Source organism: Pagrus pagrus (genome assembly GCF_965226575.1).
Source record: "Pagrus pagrus genome assembly, chromosome: 19".
NCBI lineage: Eukaryota > Metazoa > Chordata > Actinopteri > Spariformes > Sparidae > Pagrus > Pagrus pagrus.
In genome coordinates this window covers 2148503-2175071 of record NC_140203.1, presented here as the reverse complement: position 1 = coordinate 2175071, position 26569 = coordinate 2148503, and the positions used below count along the sequence as shown (strand labels likewise).

Genomic DNA, 26569 nt, shown 5'->3' with positions numbered 1-26569 from the left:
TATAATAAGGAAAATCTAGTACTCAATGCAGAAAAATACCATCATGATATATCATTACATTATATCACCTGTGATGCATTAATGTCAAGGCAGGATTTTACGTTTGTGGTTGGTTGAGGTGGAGTAAGTCTTAATTTTACAGGACTTCATTTTGGATTAATCTGCTCATAATTTTCATCAGGAATCAACTGATTTTTTGGTTTTGTCCAAATCTGAAAATGATTTTAAAAAATAAATTGAGATGGTTAAAATGATTAAAGGGACCTTTGAGAAGCTAGAACGACGAAATGTTCCCATGAAATCTAATATTTCGTTTTTAAACTGCACGTTGTATAAAAAGAAATCACAACTTCTTTTCGCTGCGCATGCGTGCGCGCTACCGCGAGGTGCACGCGTCCGCCACCGGAAGTCCCGCTCCCTACTTGGTGGAGGAAGCCGGTGTCTTGTTGACACTTCGACAGGCAACAATGGCGACCGAAGTGAGGCAGGAGCTGGCACAGCTGATGAATTCAAGTGGATCTCACAAAGATCTGGCCGCCAAGTATGTCACGATAGTTTCAGAAGACATTTTACATGCAAACAGCAGCCATATGCCTTCCTACAGCTGGAAAGTAACTGTTAGCTGGTAACGAAATAGCTGTGATAGACCAAGCTAAGCTAATGTTCGCGACCTAGCTACATTAGCCACGCTGAGCTAGGTAAACGTTAACGGTTTATCGGAAGAATTTATTGAGCAGAATTTCCTTTACGCTTCAACACCAACATTGACAGTGCTGTTATGTTTTCATCCTAATAGCATGAATCTAGAGGCTACTCTTTACTAGCTGAGAACAGCATAGCATTAGCTAACAGGGCTAATCAGTTAACGTTAGAGCTGCAGCGATGTTCATGATAACCATCAGGAAATATCACGGTATTAATATTGTGATATTAATGTCAGTTAAAATAACTCATGAAGGAATGAAAACGGACGGATTTTATTTGGAACAAAAGTGTTAATATAATGTTATAAAATATTATAACTTTGACAGACATGAAACTTGATACAGACTAATACAAATATAATGTTTTAATAACACTAATGTGTAGAATTCAGCAAATGTACACTGCATGATAACCACACTGGGTGTACCTTGAAACCGGTATACCTCTGCACCCCTAGTCACCGAACACCTTGTACAAAAGCTTCCAGGCTCGACATGGTAATGTTATTTGACAAGAAATTTACCATTTACAAATGATACTGGTGTGCTATGTAGTTTGGAGACAAAGTTCAACTCAGAATTTAGTAATGTGGTAATAATACAAACTGTTTTTTTTCCCATCAGTGAATAAACAAGCTCTTCTCAGAGGAAAATAAGGTCCCAGAACACCGTTTAAAGCTAGAAAGGTGGCAGAGTCCGCCACACATAAATAAAGTAAAACAGTATAAAATTGTGTTTATTCAGTTTATTCAGTCATGAAAATAATGAGTTTGTTTCTGTAGTTTGTGTAGGCAGGAAAAAAAATCAGCCAATGAAGATCTTTCTTTTCTCATTAACATTTCTTCGCCGAAGGTTACAGAGTGCTCCTTTAACTCACTTCTGCTGCTGCTTCACAGTATCATTTCTTCTGTAGTGTCCCTTTAAGTTATTTCCCGTAACGTCCATCACGTCTTTTGCGTTCCCTTAATGTCAGATATTTAACTGTTCCCTGATTCATTAAAACTATTTCGATGGTAGAGCCTTTGTCCACAGAGCTCCAATTCGGGAGGCAAGCTCCGTTAACATTTTCAAATCCAGACTGAAAACACACATCAACTTAATGTTCATCATGACCTCTCCTGACTTCACCAGCTGTGAACTCAAATCATTGACTGTTCTCATTATCAGTCCTGTTAACGATACTCTGTATGATCCTTGTTCTTAATTACACGCCTCAACCACATCGTCTCATTGGCACTTTTAACTGTGTACTTGTGTGCACTGTTTTTACTGACCTGTGAAGTGTACAGAGACTCTCTGGACGATGTGCACTTTAAATAAACTGAAGTTGAAGTCTCCATTTTAATAACAGCCCAACAAAGTATGACTTTTTATGTACCTTTGAGCTTTATATTTATTTAGTTTAGACTGACGTGTTTATACGTTCCACCCCGTATTACGGTTTCAGCCTCTTAAATGTCCATTTATCAGTTAAAACTGGTGTGCTCTCTGACCTGTAAAATCTTTTGTAGGTATCGACAGATTTTGGACAAGGCCATTCAGTTTACAGATGCAGATCAACTGGAATCCTTGAAGGCCTTTGTTGAAGCAAGTATGCTGTCCCCCCATTCTTTTTACACAACAACGCTTTGTACTTTGTACATATGAACAGGATATCTAAACGTATTGTTTGTACCTTTCTTGATCAGTGGTCAATGAAAATGTCAGTCTCGTCATCTCGAGACAGCTGCTCACAGACTTCTGCACACATCTGCCCAACCTGCCTGACGCCACAGCTAAAGCCGTGTATCACTTCACCTTGGAAAAGATTCAGCCGAGGGTCATCTCCTTTGAGGAACAAGTAAAAAAGCCCTCACGCTCTCTCACCGGCCTTCATAAGGTCAGTTAAACCTCAGTATTCTCACTGAAACACACAATTAAACGGGTGTTCTTGCTCATCCTCAGGTGGCCTCGATCAGACAGCACTTAGCAACCATTTATGAAAAGGAGGGCGACTGGAGGAATGCTGCCCAGGTTTTAGTTGGAATTCCCCTCGAAACAGGACAGAAGTAAGTCAGCTAACGGCAGATTCATTTCCTTACCTCTAATGTCTGTGATATTTCCAGCTCTTCAAAAACCTTTTCATTTCCCCTCATAGGCAATACAATGTTGACTATAAGTTGGACACATACCTGAAAATTGCCCGTCTCTACCTGGAGGACGATGATCCAGTGCAGGCAGAGGCGTACATCAACAGAGCTTCATTGCTTCAGAATGAGTCGTCTAATGAACAGCTGCAGATACACTATAAGGTACACGATCCCTCAGTGATTTCACCGCCACAGGTTGTATATGCATTACTGCTGTCTTTGCAATTGAATGCAAACAATGTGCATAAATGTAGAGCTGCAATAATAAGTCGATTAAAAGTGGCCAACTGTTTTGATAATCGATTTATTGTTTCAGTCATTCTTCAAACAAAAATGTGGTTCCAGCTTCTTAAATGGAGGAATTTGCATTTCATGACAGTCAATGAAGAGGGAATTCACTCTTTTTCATTGGAAGTAGATTTTGGGGTGATTTGACCCCCTGCATCACAAAATAAGAGATAAAACAAGTGGTGGAAAATAAATGGCAGAATAATCAATAATAAGATAATCATAAGTTGCAGCCCTTCCTTAATTAAACATTATGGGGATATTCCCATAATATTTCATTATAGGTATATAATATCAATGCCTGGTGTTGTTTGGATCGGTGTCTCATGGAGTTTTCATCGTCAGGTGTGCTATGCCAGAGTCCTCGACTTCAGGAGGAAGTTCATTGAAGCTGCACAACGATACAATGAGCTGTCTTATAAATCAATCGTCCATGAGAGCGAGCGTCTGGAGGCGCTGAAACACGCCCTGAACTGCACCATACTGGCTTCAGCAGGTACACTCAGACTTGTGTGTTTAGGACAATATTTTCAAAACACAATATAAAGGACAAAAAAAGTTGAAAAAACTAAAATACTTCTTTATGTTGTAGGCCAGCAGCGTTCCCGTATGTTGGCCACTCTATTTAAGGATGAGCGCTGTCAGCAGCTGGCCACCTACGGTATTCTGGAGAAGATGTACCTTGATCGAATTATCAGAGGGAACCAGCTGCAGGAGTTTGCTGCAATGCTGATGCCCCACCAGAAAGCCACCACAGCAGATGGTGAGTCGAGATAATTAGCTTCACACGTCCCCTAATATTTTGATATTTGATTTATGTGTGTTGTTTCTTTAAAAAGTCCAGATTCCTCCTCTGGGTGCAATATAACATTTCACCACGTGGAGCTTCATCATAATCGAGCATGAATATAGTTGAGGTTGTGTGTTCTCCCCCTCGCAGGCTCCAGCATCCTGGACAGAGCTGTGATCGAACACAACCTGCTGTCTGCCAGCAAACTCTACAACAACATCACTTTTGAAGAACTGGGAGCACTGTTGGAAATCCCCCCAGCAAAGGTCAGACATCGATTAGATGAATATTTCTAGTGTGAAGTAACGCCACTATAAGGAGATGGAAAATGAATATTAAGCTGTAAATATTGAGACGGTTTGCCGCCACAGGTCGGTTTCAAGGAGTATTAATGTTGATCTCTCTGCAGATGTTGTGCAGACATTAATTATATATATTATTCAAATCTATGTGTACATTTTTGATGCATTCAAGCTCACTGTAGAAGCTATTGACTTAGAAAATAGAAAAAGACATGATTTACTTGCCAAACATTGCTACATGTTGAGGCATCAGCTTCTTTTGTTTGTCTTCAGGCTGAGAAAATTGCTTCGCAGATGATCACAGAAGGACGCATGAACGGCTTCATCGACCAGATAGATGGCATAGTACACTTTGAGAGTGAGTAACGACAGCTGGTCTGATTTGATATCAAACACAACATTGTTTATTTCTCCTCCACCAAAGAGTGTCAGTCACACTTAGTGTCATACGTGTTGTGGGATCCACTACAGTGATATTCGTGATATGTATGCGACAGTTGTCAGAGCATAAAGTCGTACGAATAGCACAGCTGTCAGTGCTGAAAGAATCGAACGGACTGGATTATGACCCTGAAATTGAAAGTCGGTTGTAATTGCAGATTTGGAGAATTGTGACAGCTCTAGTTGAAAGATTGTGCATATAATATCTTTGTAACCTATGTTTTATTCTAGTAATTTTGTACGCTTGACTTGTGATCAACTCGCTCGATTGTTTATCTAAGGCAATCGTCCCATGCTCTTATTAATCTGTTTTATTGGCATGTCTGGTTCGATGCAGCACGTTCCTTTAGCCAAGACAAATTTCTCCCAAGGGAGAAAATAAAGTAACCCAAACTGATGTGTTACAGTGTTTACGTTGTGATTTGGCTCAATCAGTCAGCGACCAGCAGGGGGCAGTCTTTTCAAACAGGAATGACAACAAACAGCATGAAGCACCCTCCCTGCTCATGGGAAGGGGCAGTGCTGTGATAGAGCAGGCACAGCGGCCATTCAAAGTCACACACAGCTTTCTGAACATGTAAATCAGTTGTTCACGTGTCCTGAAATAGACGTCTGTTTAATATCCTTCTAATCTTTTGTTTCTATCTCTGGCAGCACGTGAACCCCTTCCTACGTGGGACAAGCAGATCCAGTCTCTGTGTTTCCAAGTCAACAACCTGTTAGAGAAGATCCGTACGGCGGCTCCAGAGTGGGCTGCACAGGCGATGGAAACCCAGATGACCCAGTAAACATCGACACCACTCTCAGAATAAAAAACCCAAAACTGCTCCCTCAGCCTCTCCAAGTGTCGTCTTCCTTCCTGGTCAGCACTTCAGTCCCAGTGATGGAAACGGCCAAGGAGAGAAGCCTCTGTCATCACCATCACTTGTTTATATTAACAGAGAACACTGTTTTACATCTTTGCTGACGGGGAAAAAACCTTCAGTGTCTGGCACAGATGTAGTCACACGAGGGGTGTAATGTAACATTTAGGTGTGTTTCTCTCAGCATGTTAAAGAATTTGGATATGATGACATGTAATCGGGTCAAAAAGAAGTGGAAGATGCGAACGCCTGGTCTGTTTAAGCTTTTGTGTTCAACACATTCTCGTGTTTTAATTTAACATAATGACGCACCAACATCTGTCAAGTGACTCTGGATTTATTTGTGTAAACGTTGTCAGTCCACATTTATAGAATATCAGCACAGAGAATTAAATTCAAAGCTGAGAGACGCTGATTTTTGTTGTTACTTTGTAAATGAATTGAAATGTTTTCATTTGGTTTAAGGGGCTGCAAGGACCCTCCGTGTTGTGCTTCATGCTTTATGTTGGCGGACAATCGAGAATGTTTACGTTAGACGCCCAAAATGGCACAAAGTCACATCCTTTGGACTGACGCGGAAAATCGAGTCCTTCACAAAGAAATCCACAGTGCAACAGCTGAAAAACAATAACAACTAAGACAATATAGGCTGTAGGAAACCTCGAGAGAGGGGGAAGGTCACATTACAATATACTGTAGAGCCCCTTTAAATCACATTCATATGACGGTCATACTCTCCTGCAGATGTCTCAGCAGAGTCCTGTTGAGGATCTATTTAATATCTCCAGGTAATGACTGTATGTCATTCTGAGATAGAAAGTAATTATTTGGAAAAGAAAAGAGACAAAAAAAAGAGACAAATCACGTCCAAATGTCTGCTGCGATAAAGGCCTGTTCTCTGATTACTGTGGATACGTGAAATACATTTTATCTCTCTTCACTCACACAAACAAGATTTGTTGTTACCTAAGTTCATTGTTTTCATCTTCTCAAAGGACTTTTTAAAATAATAATCAGCCCAATATTTAAGCTCAAATAAAACATCCTGTCATAGGTGGAGATCACAGGAACCGCTCTGTAATGTATATCAGCGAAAACAAGCAATTCTGATAGTTGTGTATAATAGTAGTTAATTATGTAATAATATGCACTGAAAATGCAAATTTAAGATGCAAAACAATGTGTTTTAAAGTTTTAAAAGGTTTATTCCCGCCTTCATAGCCTCGCAGTCTGGAGGTGCCGGCTGACTGCAGTTATAAGAAGCTACTCTGCAAAAGTTAACTTAAAACACAAGATGCTACTTGTCTGTAGTCACAGAGGGTTTAAGCACACTGGGTTTGGGTTAGAAAAACTGATTTGGCTTAAAACTGCTTAAAACACTGCTGTGGACGTCTCACGTCTTGTTAAAAGTATCCAGCGGTGTCACGTTAACAAATGTTGAAACATCCGCCTCCATGAAAGTCGGCAACTGCTAAAATGTTTTCCTGGCGACTGGGCGGGAAGATGTCCGACATTTTAATTTACTTTAATAACAATGACACATCTACAGTCATGACTCCATTTTGTTCCACCTGTTACCTCACAGTTGAATCTCGTGTGTCACTGCTTCCAAAGTATTGGTGCTTCGCTGCCATGGTTGTTTTTAACACGCTGGTACAACCCTGAAGTTATTTATCTTTCATTATACAGGATAGTTTCATGGTAGTAATCAGCATTTCCTCCACGTAGGCCTACATTAACTATACCAATATGTTTGGCGGCATCTTTGGTTTCCTCCTCCGGAAGTGCTCTTGAGAAAGTTATCAGTTAAATGTCCCCCCCAGCAGTAAAGTCAGAGACCCGCCCTAGCATCCTGTAAAAGACGAACATCAGTATCTATAGATGAAGTCCAGATGATTTGTGAAAATGTGGTTCACTTTTTCATAAAAGCATGAAACTTTTACAGTTTGGGGTCCTGAACATCCTCAGAGATGGAGCCATCACAAAAAACAGCAAGTGGCGGCCATTTTACTTATATATTACTATATATATTGAATATTATTCTACTGTTTACAGTCACTGTGTTTACTGGGTTGTTAAATTAAAGATTAAGCCTTTAAAACTCTTCACAACATGCATCAAATCACAGGGACAGGAAACACCTTTTCTGTGTCATCATGCCTGCGTCAGGAGATACGATGCAAAATGGGTAATTCAGTTATGGTGGGAAGTAAAACGCTGCCATGGCTGTAGGCCATCATGAAAATCAGACACATTTGATATCTGGTTATTTCCTCATTTTCTCTACACGTCTTTGTGCTTCATGCAAATGAAGTTATTCAGTTATTCAAAGTGTGTCAGCTAATGGTCGACCGAAATCACAGTGCAAAGACCGACACTCGTAAATAAATACAATAAAACATGAATAAATCACTGAATAAAATGGAAACGTAAATAAGTATCAGTTGATTCATTGTTTCTGTCCTCCATAAAGACGACAAGAGACTTTTAAATCAAATTAAAACGACTTTTATTCCAATAACAGTTTAACAGATATTTATAATCCAGGTCACAGGTTGATAGACTTACTTATAGGCATTTTGAAGCTGTTTTTGTTTAGTTAATTTAACTGATTTAAACTTGCGTCACCAAAGGAAAAAAAACATTTTAAAAATCAGTTTAAGAAACCGTACATGTCTTTTATTAATTAAAACAATCTTCCTCATGAAAATACGTCTGCAGCTTGGAGATAAGAAAAACAAAACCAGTTTTGTCCCAGCCGGCTAATATTTAACTGTCGAAGAAGTCAATGCCCCCAAGATATAAAGTTGATATCAAGAAAATGATGATGATAGTCCATTTACAGCACATTCAAAGGTTACATCATACTTTATAGCGCTTCATAAAAATGTTAAGCAATTGTCTGCATTCATCGGTGCTTCGATGGGCACAGCAGTGCAGCAGATTTATGACATGCCGTGATAGCGTTTAATCAGATTTCTAAGTATAAATCAGACATGTGACTTTCCATCATTTCAACAGCTGCATACAGAAACCCCACAGACATTACGTGGACTGTATGAGGCTTTTGTAAACGAGCGTGTGTTTAGAAAGTGCCTTGCTCCTTTCTGCGGTCGATGTCTCTCTTCAGTTGGCAGGTGGCACAGACCGGACAGCACATAGTTATCATGAAGTCTTTACACATTGACCCCTGGAAACACAAACACACACGCTTAGAAAGGTGCTTCAGTATGAACTTCTGTTGGATGACCTGAGGTTACAGCTACAACACAATAGGGTTTTGTCCCGGCGTGAACACAGATGTAGGACAGGGGAAGTTAAACAGCTGTGCAGGTTTTGTTCAGCTCAGGAGGAAGTTGTACAAGGCTGTGTCTCATGAAGCTGCCACAACGTTACAGTCACTTCACAGTGACTCAAAAATATAATAATTCCCTTTTCATTGGCCCGTTTGTGATCTGAGTGCTTTAATTGGCTACAAAAATACAAATGAGAAGTTTGGACATCAATTTTTTGGGTGAAATGTTCCTTTAAGGGTTTTATTACTTCTAGGAAATCCATGTTTTACATCTTTTGAATTATTAGACACTTTAGTTTGTTGTATGTGTAAGCCTTATTAAAGGTAGTCTTATCATTACTCAGTGTTACCTAATCATCTTACAGTCTCCAGCTCCACATGTCCACTGTGAACTTACCTTGACGTTGTACTTGGTCCTGTAGACGCTGCGGATCGGCATCCCCAAACCACACAGGCAGAACTCGTCCATGTCACTGGCGATGGAGCAGCCGAGGCAACAGTAGCAGAAGTAACCGTAGCAGCCTGACTCGGAGGGAAAAACAAATATATTGAGAAAAAAATACAAAAATCTCCATCTTGTCTGCAGATGTAACCGTGAACATCAGATTTCAAGGAAAAGGAACGAGCGCTCACACGTCCCAACGTCATCGCAGCAGCTGAGAACGCCGGTCTGGAATTCAGATTCCTGGTATCGTCCTGGTTGCATGGTCACAGCCATGATCGAGATGATTCTGTGAGGGATGAAAAAAGGTTTGTCACTGATGTTTGTTCTTATCACCGTTCTCTGGGCCCATTTTCTGATCATTACTTGTGTGTGTTTTCCCCCAGCAGAGATAAGTATAAATCACACCTTCCTTTTGAGCATCAAACAAAATAGACATGACGTTTGGATTCAAGCGGTCGTTGGGAGGAGGTAAATCTTACCAGACGGATGGAGAGTCGAGGGCCGGTGAAGCTGGCGGAGGAGACTCCTGGACGACAGACTGAGACCAGAGACAGCGTGAGTGTCTTTAAAGTAGCTGTTATCGCCGTTATCACTTTTATTATGCTTGAATTTCCAGTAAAGGACGTCACTGAACACACCTACATCGAGGCCACTATACTGCAATAAACCTGAAATGACTTTTTCAGGAAACACACACACGCACACTCACACACACACACACACACACACACACACACACACACACGCACACACACAAATTGAGGATGTTGACATGTTTTATTCAAATGTAAAAAAAAACCCTTTGATGCAAATATGAACCAACTTCCAAAAATGAATTCAACATATTTACATCCACTGAGTCTGAAGTGATCTGTGCAGCAAATCCATGTTATTAACACTATAATGCTTTTTATATGTGCAGTATACGTACGTTATTTAATAAGGAGGTCACATTGAAATCAAAATCTCATTTACAAGTGAAACCAAAACTGCCTAAATCCAAAATAAATAAATATATGAATCAATAAATAAATGAATATGCCATTAAATGCAACAGGACATAAATTGATATTTGTTTTAATTTGCCTCTCTACTTATTTACCATCGTATTTATTTACTTTCCGTTCAATGTTCCATTTTATTTAGTAATTTATTCATTTTTAAATGTATTTATTTATTAGTGTTGGTCAACACACTCTGATGTCGATCAACCAATGGGCGACAACCTAAACCCTACTTCGTTCTGTCCCGAGGAGAAAATCACCAGACTCCCTTAGAAAAATGCTACATTTTGAGACTTGTTGCATCAGGAGGAGCTTTGTGATCGTTGTGAATCGTTGTCGACAAATATTTTCAACTATTTGGGCCTTCTTGTTAATTCGGCAAACGTTATACATGAATATATTTCTTTCTTTGTGTGAAAAATGTCGTATCGGGTTGCTCCGGTGATGCGGGTGTATACAGTATTTGTATATCGAGCAGGTAGGTGAGATCTGATCACAAGAGGTCACTCAGACACACGCTGACCCAAAGCTGTCCACTCGTGATTGGATCACTCAGAACGCATGTTAATACCAACTGTACATTTATTTCAGTTCTACTTATTAGTGCATTTAATAGCATATTAATTTAATATTAAGATATTAAAAACCTATAACGAGCATAAAAAATGTGATGCATTGTTTTCCATTTAGCCATTCACTTATAAATCAACTCTGTGCACACTGCAGGGCTCCAGAGTCCAGTTATTTACTGCACTTATTTATTACCAAAGCGTCAGAGTACCGGCAACCTTCTACTCCACATCTTTGGTTTCGATGTTCCTGCACACTCTCATCTGTATATGGGTCAAAGCAACTCACGTAGGCCCTCCAAGCTCACGTCCTGGATTTTCTACAAAGAATTCATATAAAAACTTACTTACTTACTTTTTCAGTTATGAAATGTTGAAGTTCACCTCACCACTCGCGTATTTTTCTCTGGATTGGGTTGAAATTTGTTCTGAACATCCAAAAAAAACCCCAAAAAACCTACAGATAAATTGCAACTTAAAATAGTTTTTGCTGAATATTTACAATCTTCAAATAACAATTGCCAAATTTCCTGAACCGAATGAAAAACAGGAAAAGGAATGTTGGTTCTGTGTAGTATTAGTACAGTTCTCTCACATCTGGGTCGGGTTATTTGGACTTGCATAAAAAGTGCGCAGCAGATCTTGTTAAATATCTTTGCAGCTGACATAAACACACTGTGTATTTCCCCCAGAAGGATTATTTTAATTTCCTTGAAACTTTTTAAAGTGAAAATTGAAGAGGTTATATTTTTTATTCTGACTTTTCACCAGCTGTAATATCACATTCAGTCCTATTGAGCCTTTATTTTTCATTGAGTTCAGGAAATAAAACACAAGTTGCAGCTTGTAACGGTGAAAGTTGACACACGATAGTTGTAAATGAAGAATCATTTAAGTCTAAGTTTTCACTTTCCTGCAGCCAAATGTTTTTTTATGTGGTTCTATCACATCTACAAGTTATTTAGTGCCACAGATCTCACAAAATGTAACTTCAGAGCTGAAAAACACATCTTTAAAAAAAAAATTCAATATTTTGACTGTATATTTTCCCAAGAACGATTATTTTAATGTTCTTGAGAGAATTCATTTCATAGGTAGATATTTGTGCTGTGTTGACTTTGCGTGGTACCAATTTAAATTGTTTTCAGGAACAGGATCAGCTCCACCTCAACCACCAAAGGAAGTACAGTCACACAGTTTTACTGTGTTTGCAGTGAATAATCCTGAGTCATAAAAATCCAGGTCATACAGCTGACACGCCTTGTTCCAACTTATAGTAACAGAGAATATTTAAGGTCACCTGGCCAGAGAGTAGTACAAAGCCCAAAAGGTCTAAAAGTTCAGAGTGATCCGGGATCATATGAGCAAAGATTTCCTGGAAAATTAATATTAAAAACGTATCAATCTGAGATGCATTTCTAATCCTCTGCGACGCTCCTTTCAGACACACGGTGGCGCCGCTTCCCACAAGCTCAGCGACACCTCCTCAGGCGGTGTAGGAGAGCATGTAATGACTGTAATGATATGGGCTCCTACATAATGAGCGGCTGTGACTGAAGCTCGGGGAATAGGCATGATTTTCAATTTCCTACAGACTAAAGATAGACGTGGGCCAAATTACAGCAAAATACACGAGGTTGTCATTAACCTACAGCCGACTGCAGACCCCTGAAAGACTTTCACCACACTGAGCACAGACGCACATCCAACCTTTACACTGTATCACTTAATAGCAATAAAATAATAAAGTATATTCTGACAATCTGTGTTTGATTTACATCAGGATACTTCAGGGTTAATGATACAATCAGACGAACGCGTTCATGTCTTTTAGTCTGACAATAGTTTTCATTAGTTAAATTCAAAGTTTGAGACAAACAAAAGTCACAATCTGTTTTTTCTCATATTGTTCCTTGCAGATGTTCGTGGTTTCTGTGTGATCATCTGCACATCTGCACCTACAGTAAGTGGGATATCACTACATCACTATATGCCAACCTGCACACGCAGGTTGGCATATAGTGATGTAGTGATATCCCACTTACTGTAGGTAAGATAGTTTTTAGGGTTTTGTTCTTCAATACTTCCACTTTATGCCATTTTATTCTTCTAATTTTTTTCCAATCCAGAAGGAAATATTGTACTTTTTACTTCCCTGCATGTTTCTGACGGCTGCAGTTACTTTTCAGATTAATATTTTACATAGAAACATCATTATTAAATATAAATTACCCACAAGTAGTTAAACTGAGCTCTTCTTTGACCAGATGCAACATTAAAGCACCACGTACGTGTTAATGCATCAATAATTAGACCCAGAAGTCCCACTTGAGCAAAAGTAAAGATATCGTGTTAAAGTATTACTTTGATAAAAGTTCAACTCGCTCATAGGAAGTAAAAGTATCTGATATTGAATATACTTAAGTATGAGTACAAGTTTCCTGTTGGCTGATAAAATAAATGAATACAAAAATGCACGTCTTCTGCCCTGATGCAGCATGTAATCTGTAATCTGTGAAGTAACTAAGGTTATCAAACAAATGCAGTAAATGAGTGGAAATCTAAAGTAGCAGAAAATGGAAATACGCAAGTAAAGTACAAGTACTTCAAAATTGGACTTGAGTAAATGTACTTAGTTTCTTTTAGTGTTGTAGAAAGTACCCAAAAGTCATACCTGAGTAAAAAAACACAAAAAATCACGTTGAAATATTACTTTGGTAAAAGTGAAAGTAACTCATATGAATAGTACTTGAGTAAAAGTATTAAAGTATCTGACATTAAATGTACCCAAGTATCAAAAGTACAAGTAAAAGTCAATTATACGGATAATCACATGTGTTTTTATTCTGTCTACTGTGATTATCAGAATCTGTCTTTAATCTGATGAACGATAAAATAAATACATTTAACAATGAGCCACTGTGGCTGTAATCTGCAGAGTAACTAGTAACTGAAGTAATCAAATAAATATGGTGGAGTAAAATGAAGTGGAGCGGAAGAAGTGTTTGAGTAAATCACTGCATTAAAGTGCTGTTTGTGTTATTAATCTGAATCTGTAAAGTAACCTAAATGTAATGGAGTAAAAGTATGATATTGTAGTTGTGTGGAAGTGTAAAGTAGCATAAAAAGTACCTCATCATTGTACTTCAGCACTGTACTTAGTTACATTCCATTGCTGGTTACTTTGCACTTTGTGTTGTTTTTAAACGTGCTCTATAAATACATTTACTTTACTTTTACTTGTAATGGAGTAGTTTCATAATGCGCTACACCTCCTCTGTCAGGGGTTAAAGAGCTGAAGTTTATGATATGAAAACTACCCCTACAGAGTAACTAGTAACTAAAGTTATCAAATACATGTAGAGGAGTAGAAGTGTAATGTAGATTCAAATGGAAATACTCAAAGTACAAGTAGCTTTTGAGTAAATGTACTTGGTTACATTCCATCACTGGTAACTTGTTACTTTTCTGTCCACTTTGTTGCAAATACTTTTGTACTTTTACTTACTATAGATATATTTAATAAGTACTTTGACTTGTAATGGAGTATCTTTACTCTAGTAAGTCTAGGAAGTCTAACGTAGCAGAAAATGGGAATACTAATTACAAGTACCTAAAAACTGAGTAAATCTACTTAGTTACATTCTATCGCTGGTTACTTTTACTACAAAATGTAGTGGAGTAGAAGTAGCAGAAAAAGATGTACTTCAGTACAGTACTTGAGTAAATGAACTTAGTTACCTTCCATCGCTGGTTACTTTCACTTTGTGTTGTTTTTAGACGCACTCTTTAAAGACACTGACTCTACCTTAACTTGTAATGGAGTACTTTTACTCCAGTAAACGGTCTGAAGGTAACTAGTAACTAGATTATGGTGTGCAAAACTCCGGTATTAAGTAACTAGTAACTAAAGTTATCGAATAAATGAAGTAGAGATGAAGCTGAAAATGGAAAAACTCAAAGTAAAAGTATCTAATAATTGAGTAAATGTACTTAGTTACCTTCCATCGCTGGTGATTTCCACTCTGTGTTGTTGTGAGACGTGCTCTTTATAGACACTGACTTTGCCTTTACTTGTAATGGAGTACTTTTACTCCAGTAAATGATCTGAAGGTCACTAGTCATTAAAGTTATAGGAGTAGAAGTGTGATGTGGCGGGAAACACAAATACTTAAAGTACAAGTACACTGGTTACTTTCACTTTGTGTTGTTTATAATGATAAACACAGTGACTTAACTTTGACTTGTAATGGAGTACTTTTACTCCAGTAAACGGTCTGAAGGTAACTGGTAACTAATGTTAACAAATATATGTAGTGGAGCAGGAAATGTGAATACTCAAAGTTGCAGTAGCTAAGAATTGAGTAAATGTACTCAGTTACCTTCCATCTGTAGTTACTTTCACTTTGTGCTGTTTTTAAACGTGCTCCTTAAAAGACACCGACTTTCCCCTGACTTGTAACGGAGTACTTTTACTCGAGTAGCCGCTCTGTGGGTCACCTCCTGTGCTCGGGGTGAAGCAGCTGAAGTGCGCGGTGTTATTTCAGGGCAGCTGTGATGGACATGCGCACAGCTGATGGCGCTGAGAGGCAACATCTGCACTGACGTCACCTCCCCCCCTGAAAAAGCTGGCAGTGTGGAGCTGTCCTGGACTGGGACAGACCCGGTCTCTGCGATGTAGTGAGGAGGAGCAGCTCCGAGCCAACTCCTGCTGGTGCTCGCAGTCTTGACTGTGGCGGCTCCGCGACCTCAACTCACTTTTTTGAGCCTCCGAGAAGAAGAAGGAGGAGGAGGAGGAGGAGGAGGAGGAGAAGAAGAAGATTGAAAAGACGACAGAAAGGCTGAAAATAGACTCCCCTGCTGGACCGCATCCAGCTGAATAACCGCTTCAGTTCTAGGTGACAGTGTCCGGGTCTGGAGCGGAGACTCGCGCTGCAGTTTTCGGAGGATGGCAGAGTCCAGCAGGAGATGAACAGAGGAGAGCAGCAGAGCAACTTCACAGCTGCACACGTCTTTTGTCCCGAGCTCTCTCTGCACGGTTGGACCGGAGCTGGCGATGAAGATGAGCATGGTAACTATGCGCTAACGCTGCTGAGAATACGGACGCTTGTGTGTTTCAGGTGTAGTTTTTTTTTTTTTTTTTTTTTTTTTTGGTGAGCAGTTAAATCCTGTGAGGGAGCAGACTGTTGTGTAGCCTCTTCATTCATGCGCAGCGGGTTCACAGAGTTTTTTCGGGGGGGTTGGGGGCGTTTTGCGCGCAAAATGCGTACTTTTTTTGGGAAACGTTTACGCACTGGATCTACTTTAAAGTTTTGCAGCGGTGCAGGTCTGCAGAGCTCAAACTAACTCACGAAGCTTCTCGGCTTTTTTTTTTTTTTTTTTTTGCAACGACACCCAGAGGAGATGTCAGGTGGCTTATTTTGAGCGTGCAGACGCTCCTTCGGGGGGTTTGTAGCCGAGGTACCGGTGTAATGCACCCGGGCCGGCTGCCAACTGTCTGGGTCAGAGTGGCCAAGTAAGTAGCGCTGTCTGTCTGGAGTGTGTCGGAGCTGAGGAAACACACACACACACACACACACACACACACACACTGGCTGTCATCCGGTCACTCTCGGCGGACATCACCCGTCCACCACCTGGCTCCGTTTGTTTACAGCGCTGTAGTTCACACATGCAGCCGTGAAGCGTCAGCGAGTAAAAAAAAACAAAAAAACAAAAACGTGCACGAATGAACTCACGTCGACTCGTCAGCAGCTCCGAGGCTGTTTTAACATCTACGCATCCGCATGAACGTGGCTGTGACGCGTCAGTGGCACCGTGCAGACCTGTCAGTCCCTGCAGGAGGTGATCGTCGATAAGTCAGAGGCTCAGTGTCGTTGGAAGGTTGAGTGAAATAATCAAACTGTGGATCTCAGTCAGGAGATGTTGAACTTCTCATTCATTCTCCACAAACCAGGCGTCCAACTAGTGATTTGTTTTCATTAAAGCTGCCTGAATTAATCAACCAGCAGCCACTTCTGGACTTTTTTTCACGCGTCAGCTTCGTAAATGTGAAGATTTGCTGCTTGTTGTTGGTTCATGTCGTTTTAAAATGAACATGTTTGTGTTTCGGACAGTTTGAAGAGCTTATTTTGGACTTTTCTTCTCTTATTTTGTGATATTTTTAAAAGGCAAAACGGTTGATCGGTTAATTTTAATCGTTGTTGATTAATCAGTTAATCGTTTGGTTTGGTAAAAAAGCTGAATATTGTGGAAAATGACCATCAGAGCCCAAAGGTGGCAACATAAAACAGCTAAAGTTTAATATTTTTGTTTAAATAAGACTAAAAAGACAAACTGATCAACTTGATATGTCCACACATGTGTTATCAATTAATCGATTAATCGTTTGGTTCATGAAACAGCAGAAAATAATGGAAAATGACCATCAGAGCCCAAAAGTGACGATTTTAAATAGTCAGAAATCCAAACATGTTCAGTATGAAATGAATTAAACCAACAACGAGCAGCGTACGGTCACGTTTGTGAATCTGGAAACAGCGAATGTTTCATAGTTTTGCCTGATAAAGACTAAAACGATCAATCAAGAAGTATTAATTCTGTGTGGATCATTAACTCTGATCGATGGGTTCAGAAAATTCTGTAGAACATTGTGGAAAAATGCAACTCAGAGCCTGAAGTTGGCGACTTTAAATACCTTTTTTTGCCAAAGATTCAAATATTAACACACAACAAACAGCGTCTGTGAATCTGGAGACATTGAATGTGTCACATGTCGAATAAACAGCGAACAGGTTTGTTTTCCTTCGATCGATTAATTGACTAACGGTTCTGATTGAGCGATGAATCCCAGAGCTGCCGGGTCATTTAACTTCTGATTGATTCCCTTCGCAGGAATGCAGATGGATCGGTCAAGACAAGTTTCCAATATAAAGCTTCCTGTTTGGAGTTACACCTGAGAGCGACTGTGTCTGATGGATTACGGTGTTTGCTACGAGCTGCTGACATGAATTCAGAGGCCAGTGAGACGTGGAAGTGCTCGCCTTCAGGAGAAATCTGAGACCTGGATGAGCCCTCGAGCACGACGAGAACATTTGAGCGAAGGAGACAAACCATGGACTTGTTATGGTGTGGCTTCGGACCGATCGCGTGCTTTTAACCCGCTTGTAGCACCCTCTGCCCCTCACCCCATGTCACAGCTGTCCCTGAATTATGGAAATTTTGTGGAAGACGCTGACTTGGACACTGAGCCTGGTGGTGATGGCTGCTTCTGAGTTTCAAAGCATCAACAGACTTTCACACAACTCTCAAGGTATGACAGGTGGCCGGGAGGATCGTAAAGGAACAGTTCACCTAAAAATATTTTCTATTCACTGCCATGCTGATGGAAAGTCAGGTGAAGCGTCGTAGTCCACAAAACATTTCTGGAGCTTCACGGCAGAACAGAGGTGCAGCGTTGTCTCCGCAGCTCATCCGGCCTCATCGAGCTGCATGGAGCCAGTTCATGTTGTTTTACTGCAGCACTGTTTCGCTGTGAAGCTCCAGAAATGTGTCGTGGACTACGAACCTTCACCTGACTGAACCTGAACTGTTCCTTTAACACTTGTACTGTCCCCAGCAGTATGTTCACTATCTCTTCTCTTCTTCTTCCCGTTAAAGAGGAGTTCCTGTCCTACCTGCAGCACTACCAGCTGACTGTCCCGGTGCGGGTGGATGAGAACGGAGAGTTCCTGAGCTACACTGTGAAGCACCACCGGCCGGGCCGGCGGAGACGCGGCGCGGTGGATCCCATCATGGGACAGCTGCCCGCGTCGGACCCCCCAGAGTCCCGGCTGTTCTACAGACTGTCAGCCTACGGAAAGCACTTTCACTTAAACCTGACGCTCAACCCCCACCTGGTGTCAAAACATTTTACAGTGGAGTATTGGGGTAAAGACGGGCTGGAGTGGCGTCATAACATGGTAGATAACTGTCACTATGTGGGATTCTTGCAAAATCAGCACAGCACGACCAGAGTGGCACTCAGCAACTGCAAAGGCCTGGTGAGTACGAGGGGAGACTTTCACTGGCACATTTGCCTGTTTGCCTCCTCAGAACAGAGTTATAAGGGCCAGTGGGTGAAATGTCCGGCTGTGAAACATGAGAAAGACCCTCATACATCACGAGTAGTCGTCAGTGGTGTTTGTGTAAACAGACATGATGAACATTTCTGAGTGCTGCGGGAGGTTTTTGAACTTCCGGTTCCACTTCTTTGAATTGGTTTTCAGTTGAATGTGTGAAACAAGGTGTGTGGTTCCCACAGGCTGAAGATTATAACCTGTAAGAATCATAGTCACAGAGATTATTTTCTGCAATAATCCAAAATCCCACAGAGGGAACCGGGGCGATGCTAACTTCCGGGTTAGCTACAAAAGTACGTCATCGCTACACCACTCCTTAGAGAGCCGAAGTCACGTCTTTGATCCTGTTTGAATTGTCATGATTCACACATATGATGTTTGTCAATTTAAAAGATAATTTTCCAAGTCTCAGTTTGTTGTAATTAAAGTAAAATATCATGTAGTTTTGTGTTAAAGCGCTCAGTGAGCACCAAAACCAACATGGAGCCGACTGGGCTCAGAAAAGGTCGTAAAAAAGATGAAAATCACAATAAATCTGCTCATATTGACGACTGCAGCTCTGTGACAGGAGAGCTGGTTCTGGTTCAGTTCTGTGAGCTGCTGATATACAGGAGCAGCTCTACAATGTTTGAGTTAGGAGACGACGTCACTAACGAGGCTGTTGGCTGTGTCGTCTTCATAATGACGTCTGATGTTTCTTTAGTTTGATGACAAACTGACAAATATCATGTGTGTGTGGTTCATGACACAATTCAGACAGGATCAATACATTATTCGTCTCTCTTCGTTCACTAACAGACAAAGGTTTTATCAAATCCACTGAGGGGAACGGGAAGGGACGTGACCTGCTGCTCCTCTAATATCAGTGCAGACTGGCAGCGAGGAGCACATCATGCTAATGTTAGCCCATGAAGCACCGCTAGTGTCCAGCTAATGCAGCAGTGTTCTTGTTTATTTGATGACTTGGTCGTTTAAAGTTGTGAGCGATGGTGAGGGTCGACCTTCATAGACCACTATCCCTTGTAACTCCTTGAAAATGAGGAGAAGGGGTAAGACTTGATCCCTGGAGGGCCGTGAAGCCCCGACAGGGATCGGGACACCCTACCTGTAGTGCAAAATGAAGGGGTAGGGCTAAGTGACAGAGGCAGGGGGTGTATTGGAGTTCACACTGCTAACCTCAAACAAACCCCGACGCTAATGTCAGATAACTAATACATACCTAGCTTGTGCTGCTCTGATGTCAGCCAATCTTTCCGAGGATTAGACCAATTGTAGTTTGCTTAACAGAATCTTGGCTCGCGTCCACTTGGCACGGCGAGTCTGCAGCTTGGAGCGAGGTGATGCTCATGTAGAGAAATCATCTCGGGGATCTGTTAGCGAGAAGCGTCAGAGGCTTTTTTCTTTCCACTTGTGCGTTAAATATCACACTTTTCATCCTCAGACTTTAAAAGCTTCCCATCGCTGAGATCACATTTCTTTTTATCTGATCTGTAAAATAATGCGCGTAAAGTCAGAGATATTACCCCGAGTGTTCAAAAAACAAAACTAAGCGGCGCTAACAAGGCATCTAATTATCCCGTCTAAGCTTTTAGTCCTCGGGCTCTTATCCACAGACTGCGCGACTGTCCAGCTTCTCTTTGCTAATCAAGAAATTGGAAGACGTTTTAATATCCCTCCTCGGTTCTGAATAACTCTGAAGAAGGGGAAAAAAAGGCCCCGCTTCTTATTGGCAAATGAAATCATGTGGAGAGAAACCTGTAGCCAAATGTGTTGGCAGGACCTACACGGAGAATCATAAATTGAATTAGTGTTTGCCCTTTTTTCTAACAGCACCAAAAATGGACAAAACTGTGTCTGTGCTTTAATGTAATCAGCTGTCTGGACAGTTTGGAGATGTTGACATCACACACTATTAAAACCCCAAATCGAACATGTTTCTGTGTGCTGGCGTGATGTGGGGTTAATTGCTCTCATTGTAGGTTTTTACAGAGCCGAGCCAGTGTTTTTCTACAAAACTCATTTTGAAGGGTTTCTCCCTGTCGATGCGCCACCGAGGCGGCTGAAGGACTGAGAGCGATCTGCGATGTTGGTCTTGATGGAGCTGAAACACAACGTCAGAGGTCACACGAGGGAATATATTAGTTATTTAAAGGAGTACCCCGCCTATTAAGTGTAACTTTTACAAGCTGAGAGGCTTGTTAGAGACACAATAAAGGAAAAAAACACTTCTCAGTCCCTCCGAATCCAAAAACACTGGGTTCTACATTTCCCATAATGTCCTGACTGCGCAGACATTTGTAAGAGGACTGATCTCCAGTTGTTTCTGTTGATTTCCTCCAGTCTCTCCTTTATTTACCCTCGTGCACACATCTTTTTGTCTTTTTGGGTTAGCTTGAGGCAAACATGCGTCTAATTGTGCACTTACTTCGCCCGTCTAAAACTGGGATTGCGATATTTATAGGTTACATCGCGTTACACGATATATATCTCCTCTATAGGACTTCTTAAATGTTAAAGTCAAAATCAAATATCACAATATTTCTGACTAAGTACCTCGATTTTGTAGGGATGATTATTGGTGCTTTGTCTGATCAATAATCATCAGGGGATGATGTGGATGTAACGACTGGGTATCAGGACGAGTAGAACAGGCCGGAGAGTTCAGAAAATGACATAACTTTACTTAAAATCAGGAAAAAACAACACTTATGTCGCAGTAATGGTGTGATATCGATACAGGAGGAGTCACCTTTAACTGAATGAAAGTGCGTTGAAAACAAAACGTGTGTGTTTACCTGTGCTGTGTTCAGATTTCAGACACATGTTTTGTGTTTGTAACTCGTCTCTTTCTTTGGTTTTCTCCCGCAAACAAGCACGGCGTCATAACAACAGAGGAAGAACAGTATTTGATCGAGCCATTGAAGAACATTTCCTCCACCACCTCCAGCGAATGGAACCTGGACGAAGCACAGCAACATGTTATTTATAAAATGTCTGCCATTCCCTCACCACAAGAGCATAGCCAGGAGTTCAGCTGTGGCATTTCAGGTTGGTGAACCTCCATCTGGGTTTGGACTCTGTGTGGGTGGAACTGACGTAAAGGAATAACTATACATAGCAGGTTAGAGGAAGTGCTGGTTTGGTTCTAGGCCCAGGTTCTGGTAGACATGACCGGGCCTCTTGTGTGCTATAGTTGCTCCTGGCCTGGACACCTTTCAACCTGTAAGAAAAAAGTCTCACTCTCAGCTTTTCATAAAAGGCCCCTCAGTGCATAAAGAGTGACTTGGCTCTGACTTTTATAGAAGCACAAATCCTATTTATAGAAGCAACAATCATGTTCAGATTTTCAGGATTTCAAACAGCTCCAGCAGATACTGTGTCTGCTGAGATATGACGGGCTGGAAAAAGGAACCAGGTGGATATTTAGGTATTTGGGCCAAGGTCTTATAAGAAACAGCAAAGGGCTGTCATCGTCAAGAAGCTGGCGTGCCCGAACATGTACCATCTTATAGCTTTTTCCCAGAGCATCTGGGTCATAAAGAGGAGGCTCTTAGCTGCGAGGTTCAAAGGGGCAGATTCCCCCGAGTGCACCTACGACACTCAGACCGGCTCCCTCTCCCACAGATAACGCATCTCATTTTTCAAAGCACGCTTGATGTCGTTATTCACTTCAGTTTCTCTTTGACAGACCTCAATAAAAGCAGTGCACCTTGCCAGTTCAGCACACCTCCACCTGTCCACTCGTCTCCCGCACCCCTAAACGACAGCGAGCAGTCGAACAGCACCCACCGGCAGCGGCGCTCCGTCAGCAGCGAGCGCTTCGTCGAGACGCTTGTGGTCGCTGATAAAATGATGGTCGGTTACCACGGACGCAAAGACATTGAGCACTACATCTTGTCTGTAATGAATATTGTAAGTTTGATCCTACTTTTTGCTCATGTTGTTGTTGTTGTTGTTGTTGTTGTTGTTGTTGCAGTCTCTCCGTTGTTTGGCTCATTTTCTTCACTTAATGGTTGAAGATCAGATGTTGTGGCTCTCGGACACAATTTGTCTGACTTTGTGTCTTTTCTTCTTTTCTGGAGGTCAGGTTGCCAAACTTTACCGTGATGCCAGTCTAGGAAATGTTGTGAACATTATTGTGACCCGGCTGATTGTTCTGACCGAAGATCAGGTAAGAAAAATATATTTTATTTAACTTTTATCATTAATTTAGTTTTAATTCATGAAAATCTTGATCAGTGTTTCCCAAAGCCAAACACGACTGCTGCTAAGCTAAAAAAGTGTTGGCATGCACCCCGTCTGATGTGGGTGCACGAGCTCGACTGAATGTCGAGGGAGTAAGTAAAGTCTTCAAATCAAGTTTGGCTCCTAAATAAGTTGACAGCTGTTTGGATAATCAGCAGAAAATCAGTTAATTTTGTGTTTTCAGGGAAAAAAGTCACAATAATCAGATTCCAGCTTCTTAAAGAAACAGTTCACCCAAAAATAATAATTCACCTCCTCCCTCCATGCTGATATAAAGTCAGCTGAAGTCTCGTAGTTCGCAAAACATTTCTGGAGCTTCACAGTGAAACAGAGTTGCAGCATTCTGCTAAACACCTGAAGCAGCTGGAGACTTCATTTAAAAAGGGAAAACATTTAAAAAAATAAAATAAAATGGCTCCATTCAGCTCGTCTGGTGTGATCCAAGTCCTCTGGAAGCCCCGCGATCCCAAATTGATTTGGAAAGTTATTTACACCCCCCATGCGAGGTCCAGCTCGTGCTCCCACTTCAGACGGGGTGTCTGCAGCCACAGTGAAGATTTCAGCTGTAGAAAATGTGTAAATAACGTCTTTTCACATCAATTTTGGGATCTCAGGGCTTCTGGAGACCTGGATTATGAAAATCATCTTTTTTTCTGGAAAAAATTGCTCAAACTGACAAATCTATTATTAAAATAATTAGGGAATAAGAATGAGAATGGATCGATAAATCATAGCAGCTCAATGCAGTATTATCACCCATATTACTGCCGCGAGTCTTCACCTGCAGTCAGTGTGTAACCGATTTACTTCCCGTGAGTGAGCTGCAGTATGTAACATGATTGCCGTGGTCGGAGGGGAGGCAGAGGAGAGACTATACACCGCTTCAGATTAAAAAACATGCTCGCAGGTATCTTCCCTCAGGGAGCCTCCATTGAGGATTTTTTTACATGCGCTCCACATGTGCATGTATGTGTGATGGCAGAAACAGAGCGCCGTCTAACATCTGGTTTTTTTCATCGCGGCTCTTTATGTAGCGTCACGTCCAAAAAACAGGTTTTCATGTAAAGCGGAGCCGCACTTTGATCCAGTGGGAAGGAAGTTTCTCAGCTCTTGATTTGGACAAAATTCACAGAAAATAGAGTTACAGCACAAACAACATTTTATGGTGGAAGTGAGTCACTGATGGCCTGTTGAGTTGTTTAGTAATTAATCAGAGTGATCAATCATCGGTTTACGGTCGTTGAGCCCATTACATTCATAGACGTAGATGCATTTTGCAGACTTCGCTTCACTCCGTCTCCTCCCGCTCGTCTTCTTTCCAAATCTCCTGCTCTCCTCAAATAATGCAACTCCTTCTTCTACTCCTTTTTTGATTCCTCTAATTCTTCCTGCTCTAAATGATTTTACCTTTACGACGGCTTAAATCAAATACAGAAACTTTCTGCTGTCCCAACAACTTGTCCTCTAAACCCTCTCTGATCCCAGTTCAGCACTCCTTCTAATAATTCATCCAGATAATCGCTCTACTTGGTGGCTCCTTGGTTAGTGCTGTCAACACGTGGCGTTATGTTCAGTGTCACATTTAGTTGGAGTTCTGCCTCCACTGGACAGGAGACAGTTGAGACCATCAGTTGTTGAGAGGCGTAAATCTTGATACAAACGTACGTGGCTGTAATCAAACCATCATGACGTCAGCAGGAGACACCAAACACCAGCTCTAGAGAGGGTCTTCCCTCTGTAGGGCACGTTGAGGTGAAGCGTGACCTTTAAGTCTGGCAGAACGTGCAGTCTCTTTCCTGTATCGTGTGCCAGATGGTATGATACGACATAAATACAATATGAGACGTAACGATAGGATACGATACAATGTGATATGAAAGGATATGACACAAATACGTGGTAACACATTATAATAGGTTACGATATGATGCCAAACGATATGATACGATAAAAACACAAATAAATTAGGACACGTTATGATACAATATGAAAGGATACAACACAAATACAATACAGAACACTATGATAAGATACAATACAATGAGATACGATGCGAAATGAAACAATTACAATACGACACATTATGACGTGATGCGATACGATATGAAATGATACTACGCAAGTACAGTAAGACACGTTATAATGATATATTATGTAATATGACATGATAGGATACAATACAAATACAGTACGCCACGTTATGATACGTGATACGATACTATGCGATACGATATGATACGATAAAACACAAATACAGTACAACATGTTATGATGATACGATACGATACGATGCAACATGATACGATACGACATGAATACAGTACAACATGTTATAAAGATACGATGTGATATGATGCAATATGAAAGGATACGACACAGATGCATTGGTGATTGATGTGATGTGAGACAATACAACACAATTACAATACGACAGGTTATGATACGATGATATTATTCAGTACTTCATTGTACTGAAACTAGCAGTTTTGTGCTGCATCATATGCTTTTGCTTTGTGGTACTGTATCATGTTTCAGTGTTTGCTGCATGTGTTTTGTCTTTGGCAGCCGAACCTGGAGATCAACCATCATGCTGACAAGTCTCTGGACAGTTTCTGCAAGTGGCAGAAGTCCATCCTGTCTCATCACGGCGACGGCAACAGCATTCCCGAAAATGGAATGGCTCACCATGACAACGCTGTCCTAATCACCCGGTAAGTGTAATCTCAGGTCTGCGGGTATGGAAAACATATTGCCGGCGTGGATACTTCAAAGAGCACGAGTTGTTTCATTTGGTTGTTACCTTCATTGTAAGTACCGCTAATTTTCTCATTTTGAGCAAATAGGTTGCAGGTTATTTTCAGTGCTCTTGGCACATACAAGCTGTGCATTCACTGGTCCAGCTTCACACTGTCGTTGTGTGTGTGTGTGTGTGCTAATAGCGGAGGCCAGCAGCTCTCAGTACTCAGACCCCCACATGTCCAGCTCTTGTGCACAAACTTTTTTACCTGTAACTGTTAAAGCTGATGGGAGTAAAGGCCTCGGTTCTTAAAATAAAATGTGCTGTACCTGTCACACTGCAATTTATGTCATGGGTGTTACCATAAAACAGCAAACCTCTGTCATTACCTGGAACAGGCTTCATTGTTGCCAGGACTGTTTTGGCCACATAACCTAGCAACTCAGGTCTATATTCCCCCCTCTGGTTTTGTCAAGAGAGAGGATGGTGTTCGGTGATTGACATGGGCTGCAGCCAAGCTTTTTGACTCTCTGGGCTCTGTTCAGAACAGCCTTTCTATCATTAGTGTGCTCTTGCTTGTTGTCTGTCAGCTGATGTTCTCCAGCTCCTTTGGCTCCTGTTTTTATTGTTGGTTTCA

At 41.1% G+C, this 26569-nt stretch overlaps 3 protein-coding genes across 4 annotated transcripts in view; 2 read left to right on the top strand and 1 right to left on the bottom strand.

Moving 5' to 3' along the window:
• Nucleotides 1-408: 408 nt before the first annotated feature.
• Nucleotides 409-5932, top strand: cops4 (COP9 constitutive photomorphogenic homolog subunit 4 (Arabidopsis)). The gene is made up of 10 exons (XM_084383256.1): nt 409-541; nt 2216-2295; nt 2393-2544; nt 2649-2752; nt 2842-2995; nt 3467-3617; nt 3714-3884; nt 4062-4177; nt 4487-4571; nt 5309-5932. Exons 1-10 carry the CDS (start codon nt 468-470, stop codon nt 5440-5442), a joined length of 1221 nt encoding a protein of 406 aa, XP_084239382.1. The 5' UTR covers nt 409-467; the 3' UTR covers nt 5443-5932.
• Nucleotides 5933-8086: 2154 nt separating this feature from the next.
• On the bottom strand, nt 8087-9815 carry LOC311275434 (placenta-specific gene 8 protein-like). The gene is made up of 4 exons (XM_084384001.1): nt 9737-9815; nt 9446-9543; nt 9210-9334; nt 8087-8707 (listed from the first exon to the last, which is right to left on the bottom strand). The coding sequence occupies exons 2-4, from the start codon at nt 9528-9530 to the stop codon at nt 8603-8605; spliced, it is 315 nt and encodes a 104-aa protein (XP_084240127.1). The 5' UTR covers nt 9531-9543; nt 9737-9815; the 3' UTR covers nt 8087-8602.
• Nucleotides 9662-26569, top strand: part of adamts6 (ADAM metallopeptidase with thrombospondin type 1 motif, 6) — a 66115-nt gene continuing 49207 nt past the window's right edge. The window contains exons 1-8 of one of the 2 annotated variants that reach the window (XM_084383994.1): nt 9662-9812; nt 12750-12793; nt 17725-18142; nt 18490-18872; nt 21824-21998; nt 22639-22862; nt 23038-23121; nt 25761-25906. In XM_084383994.1, coding sequence (XP_084240120.1) covers nt 18043-18142; nt 18490-18872; nt 21824-21998; nt 22639-22862; nt 23038-23121; nt 25761-25906 — 1112 coding nt within the window. In that variant the 5' untranslated portion in view covers nt 9662-9812; nt 12750-12793; nt 17725-18042. Of the gene's footprint in view, nt 9813-12749; nt 12794-15625; nt 15902-17724; nt 18143-18489; nt 18873-21823; nt 21999-22638; nt 22863-23037; nt 23122-25760; nt 25907-26569 lie in introns of those variants that run through there. The other variant, XM_084383993.1, reaches the window with a different exon arrangement.

Excerpts from the sequence above, each read along its gene's own strand:
- LOC311275434 (XM_084384001.1), bottom strand. The coding sequence starts at position 9,530 with ATGGCTGTGACCATGCAACCAGGACGATACCAGGAATCTGAATTCCAG. Across the intron at positions 9,335-9,445 it reads CTGCGATGACGTTGGGACGT|GCTGCTACGGTTACTTCTGC; the intron begins GTGAGCGCTCGT and ends CCTCCGAGTCAG. Across the intron at positions 8,708-9,209 it reads GGACCAAGTACAACGTCAAG|GGGTCAATGTGTAAAGACTT; the intron begins GTAAGTTCACAG and ends TTGTGTTTCCAG.
- cops4 (XM_084383256.1), top strand. The coding sequence starts at position 468 with ATGGCGACCGAAGTGAGGCAGGAGCTGGCACAGCTGATGAATTCAAGT. Across the intron at positions 2,996-3,466 it reads AGCTGCAGATACACTATAAG|GTGTGCTATGCCAGAGTCCT; the intron begins GTACACGATCCC and ends TTTCATCGTCAG. Across the intron at positions 4,178-4,486 it reads TGGAAATCCCCCCAGCAAAG|GCTGAGAAAATTGCTTCGCA; the intron begins GTCAGACATCGA and ends GTTTGTCTTCAG.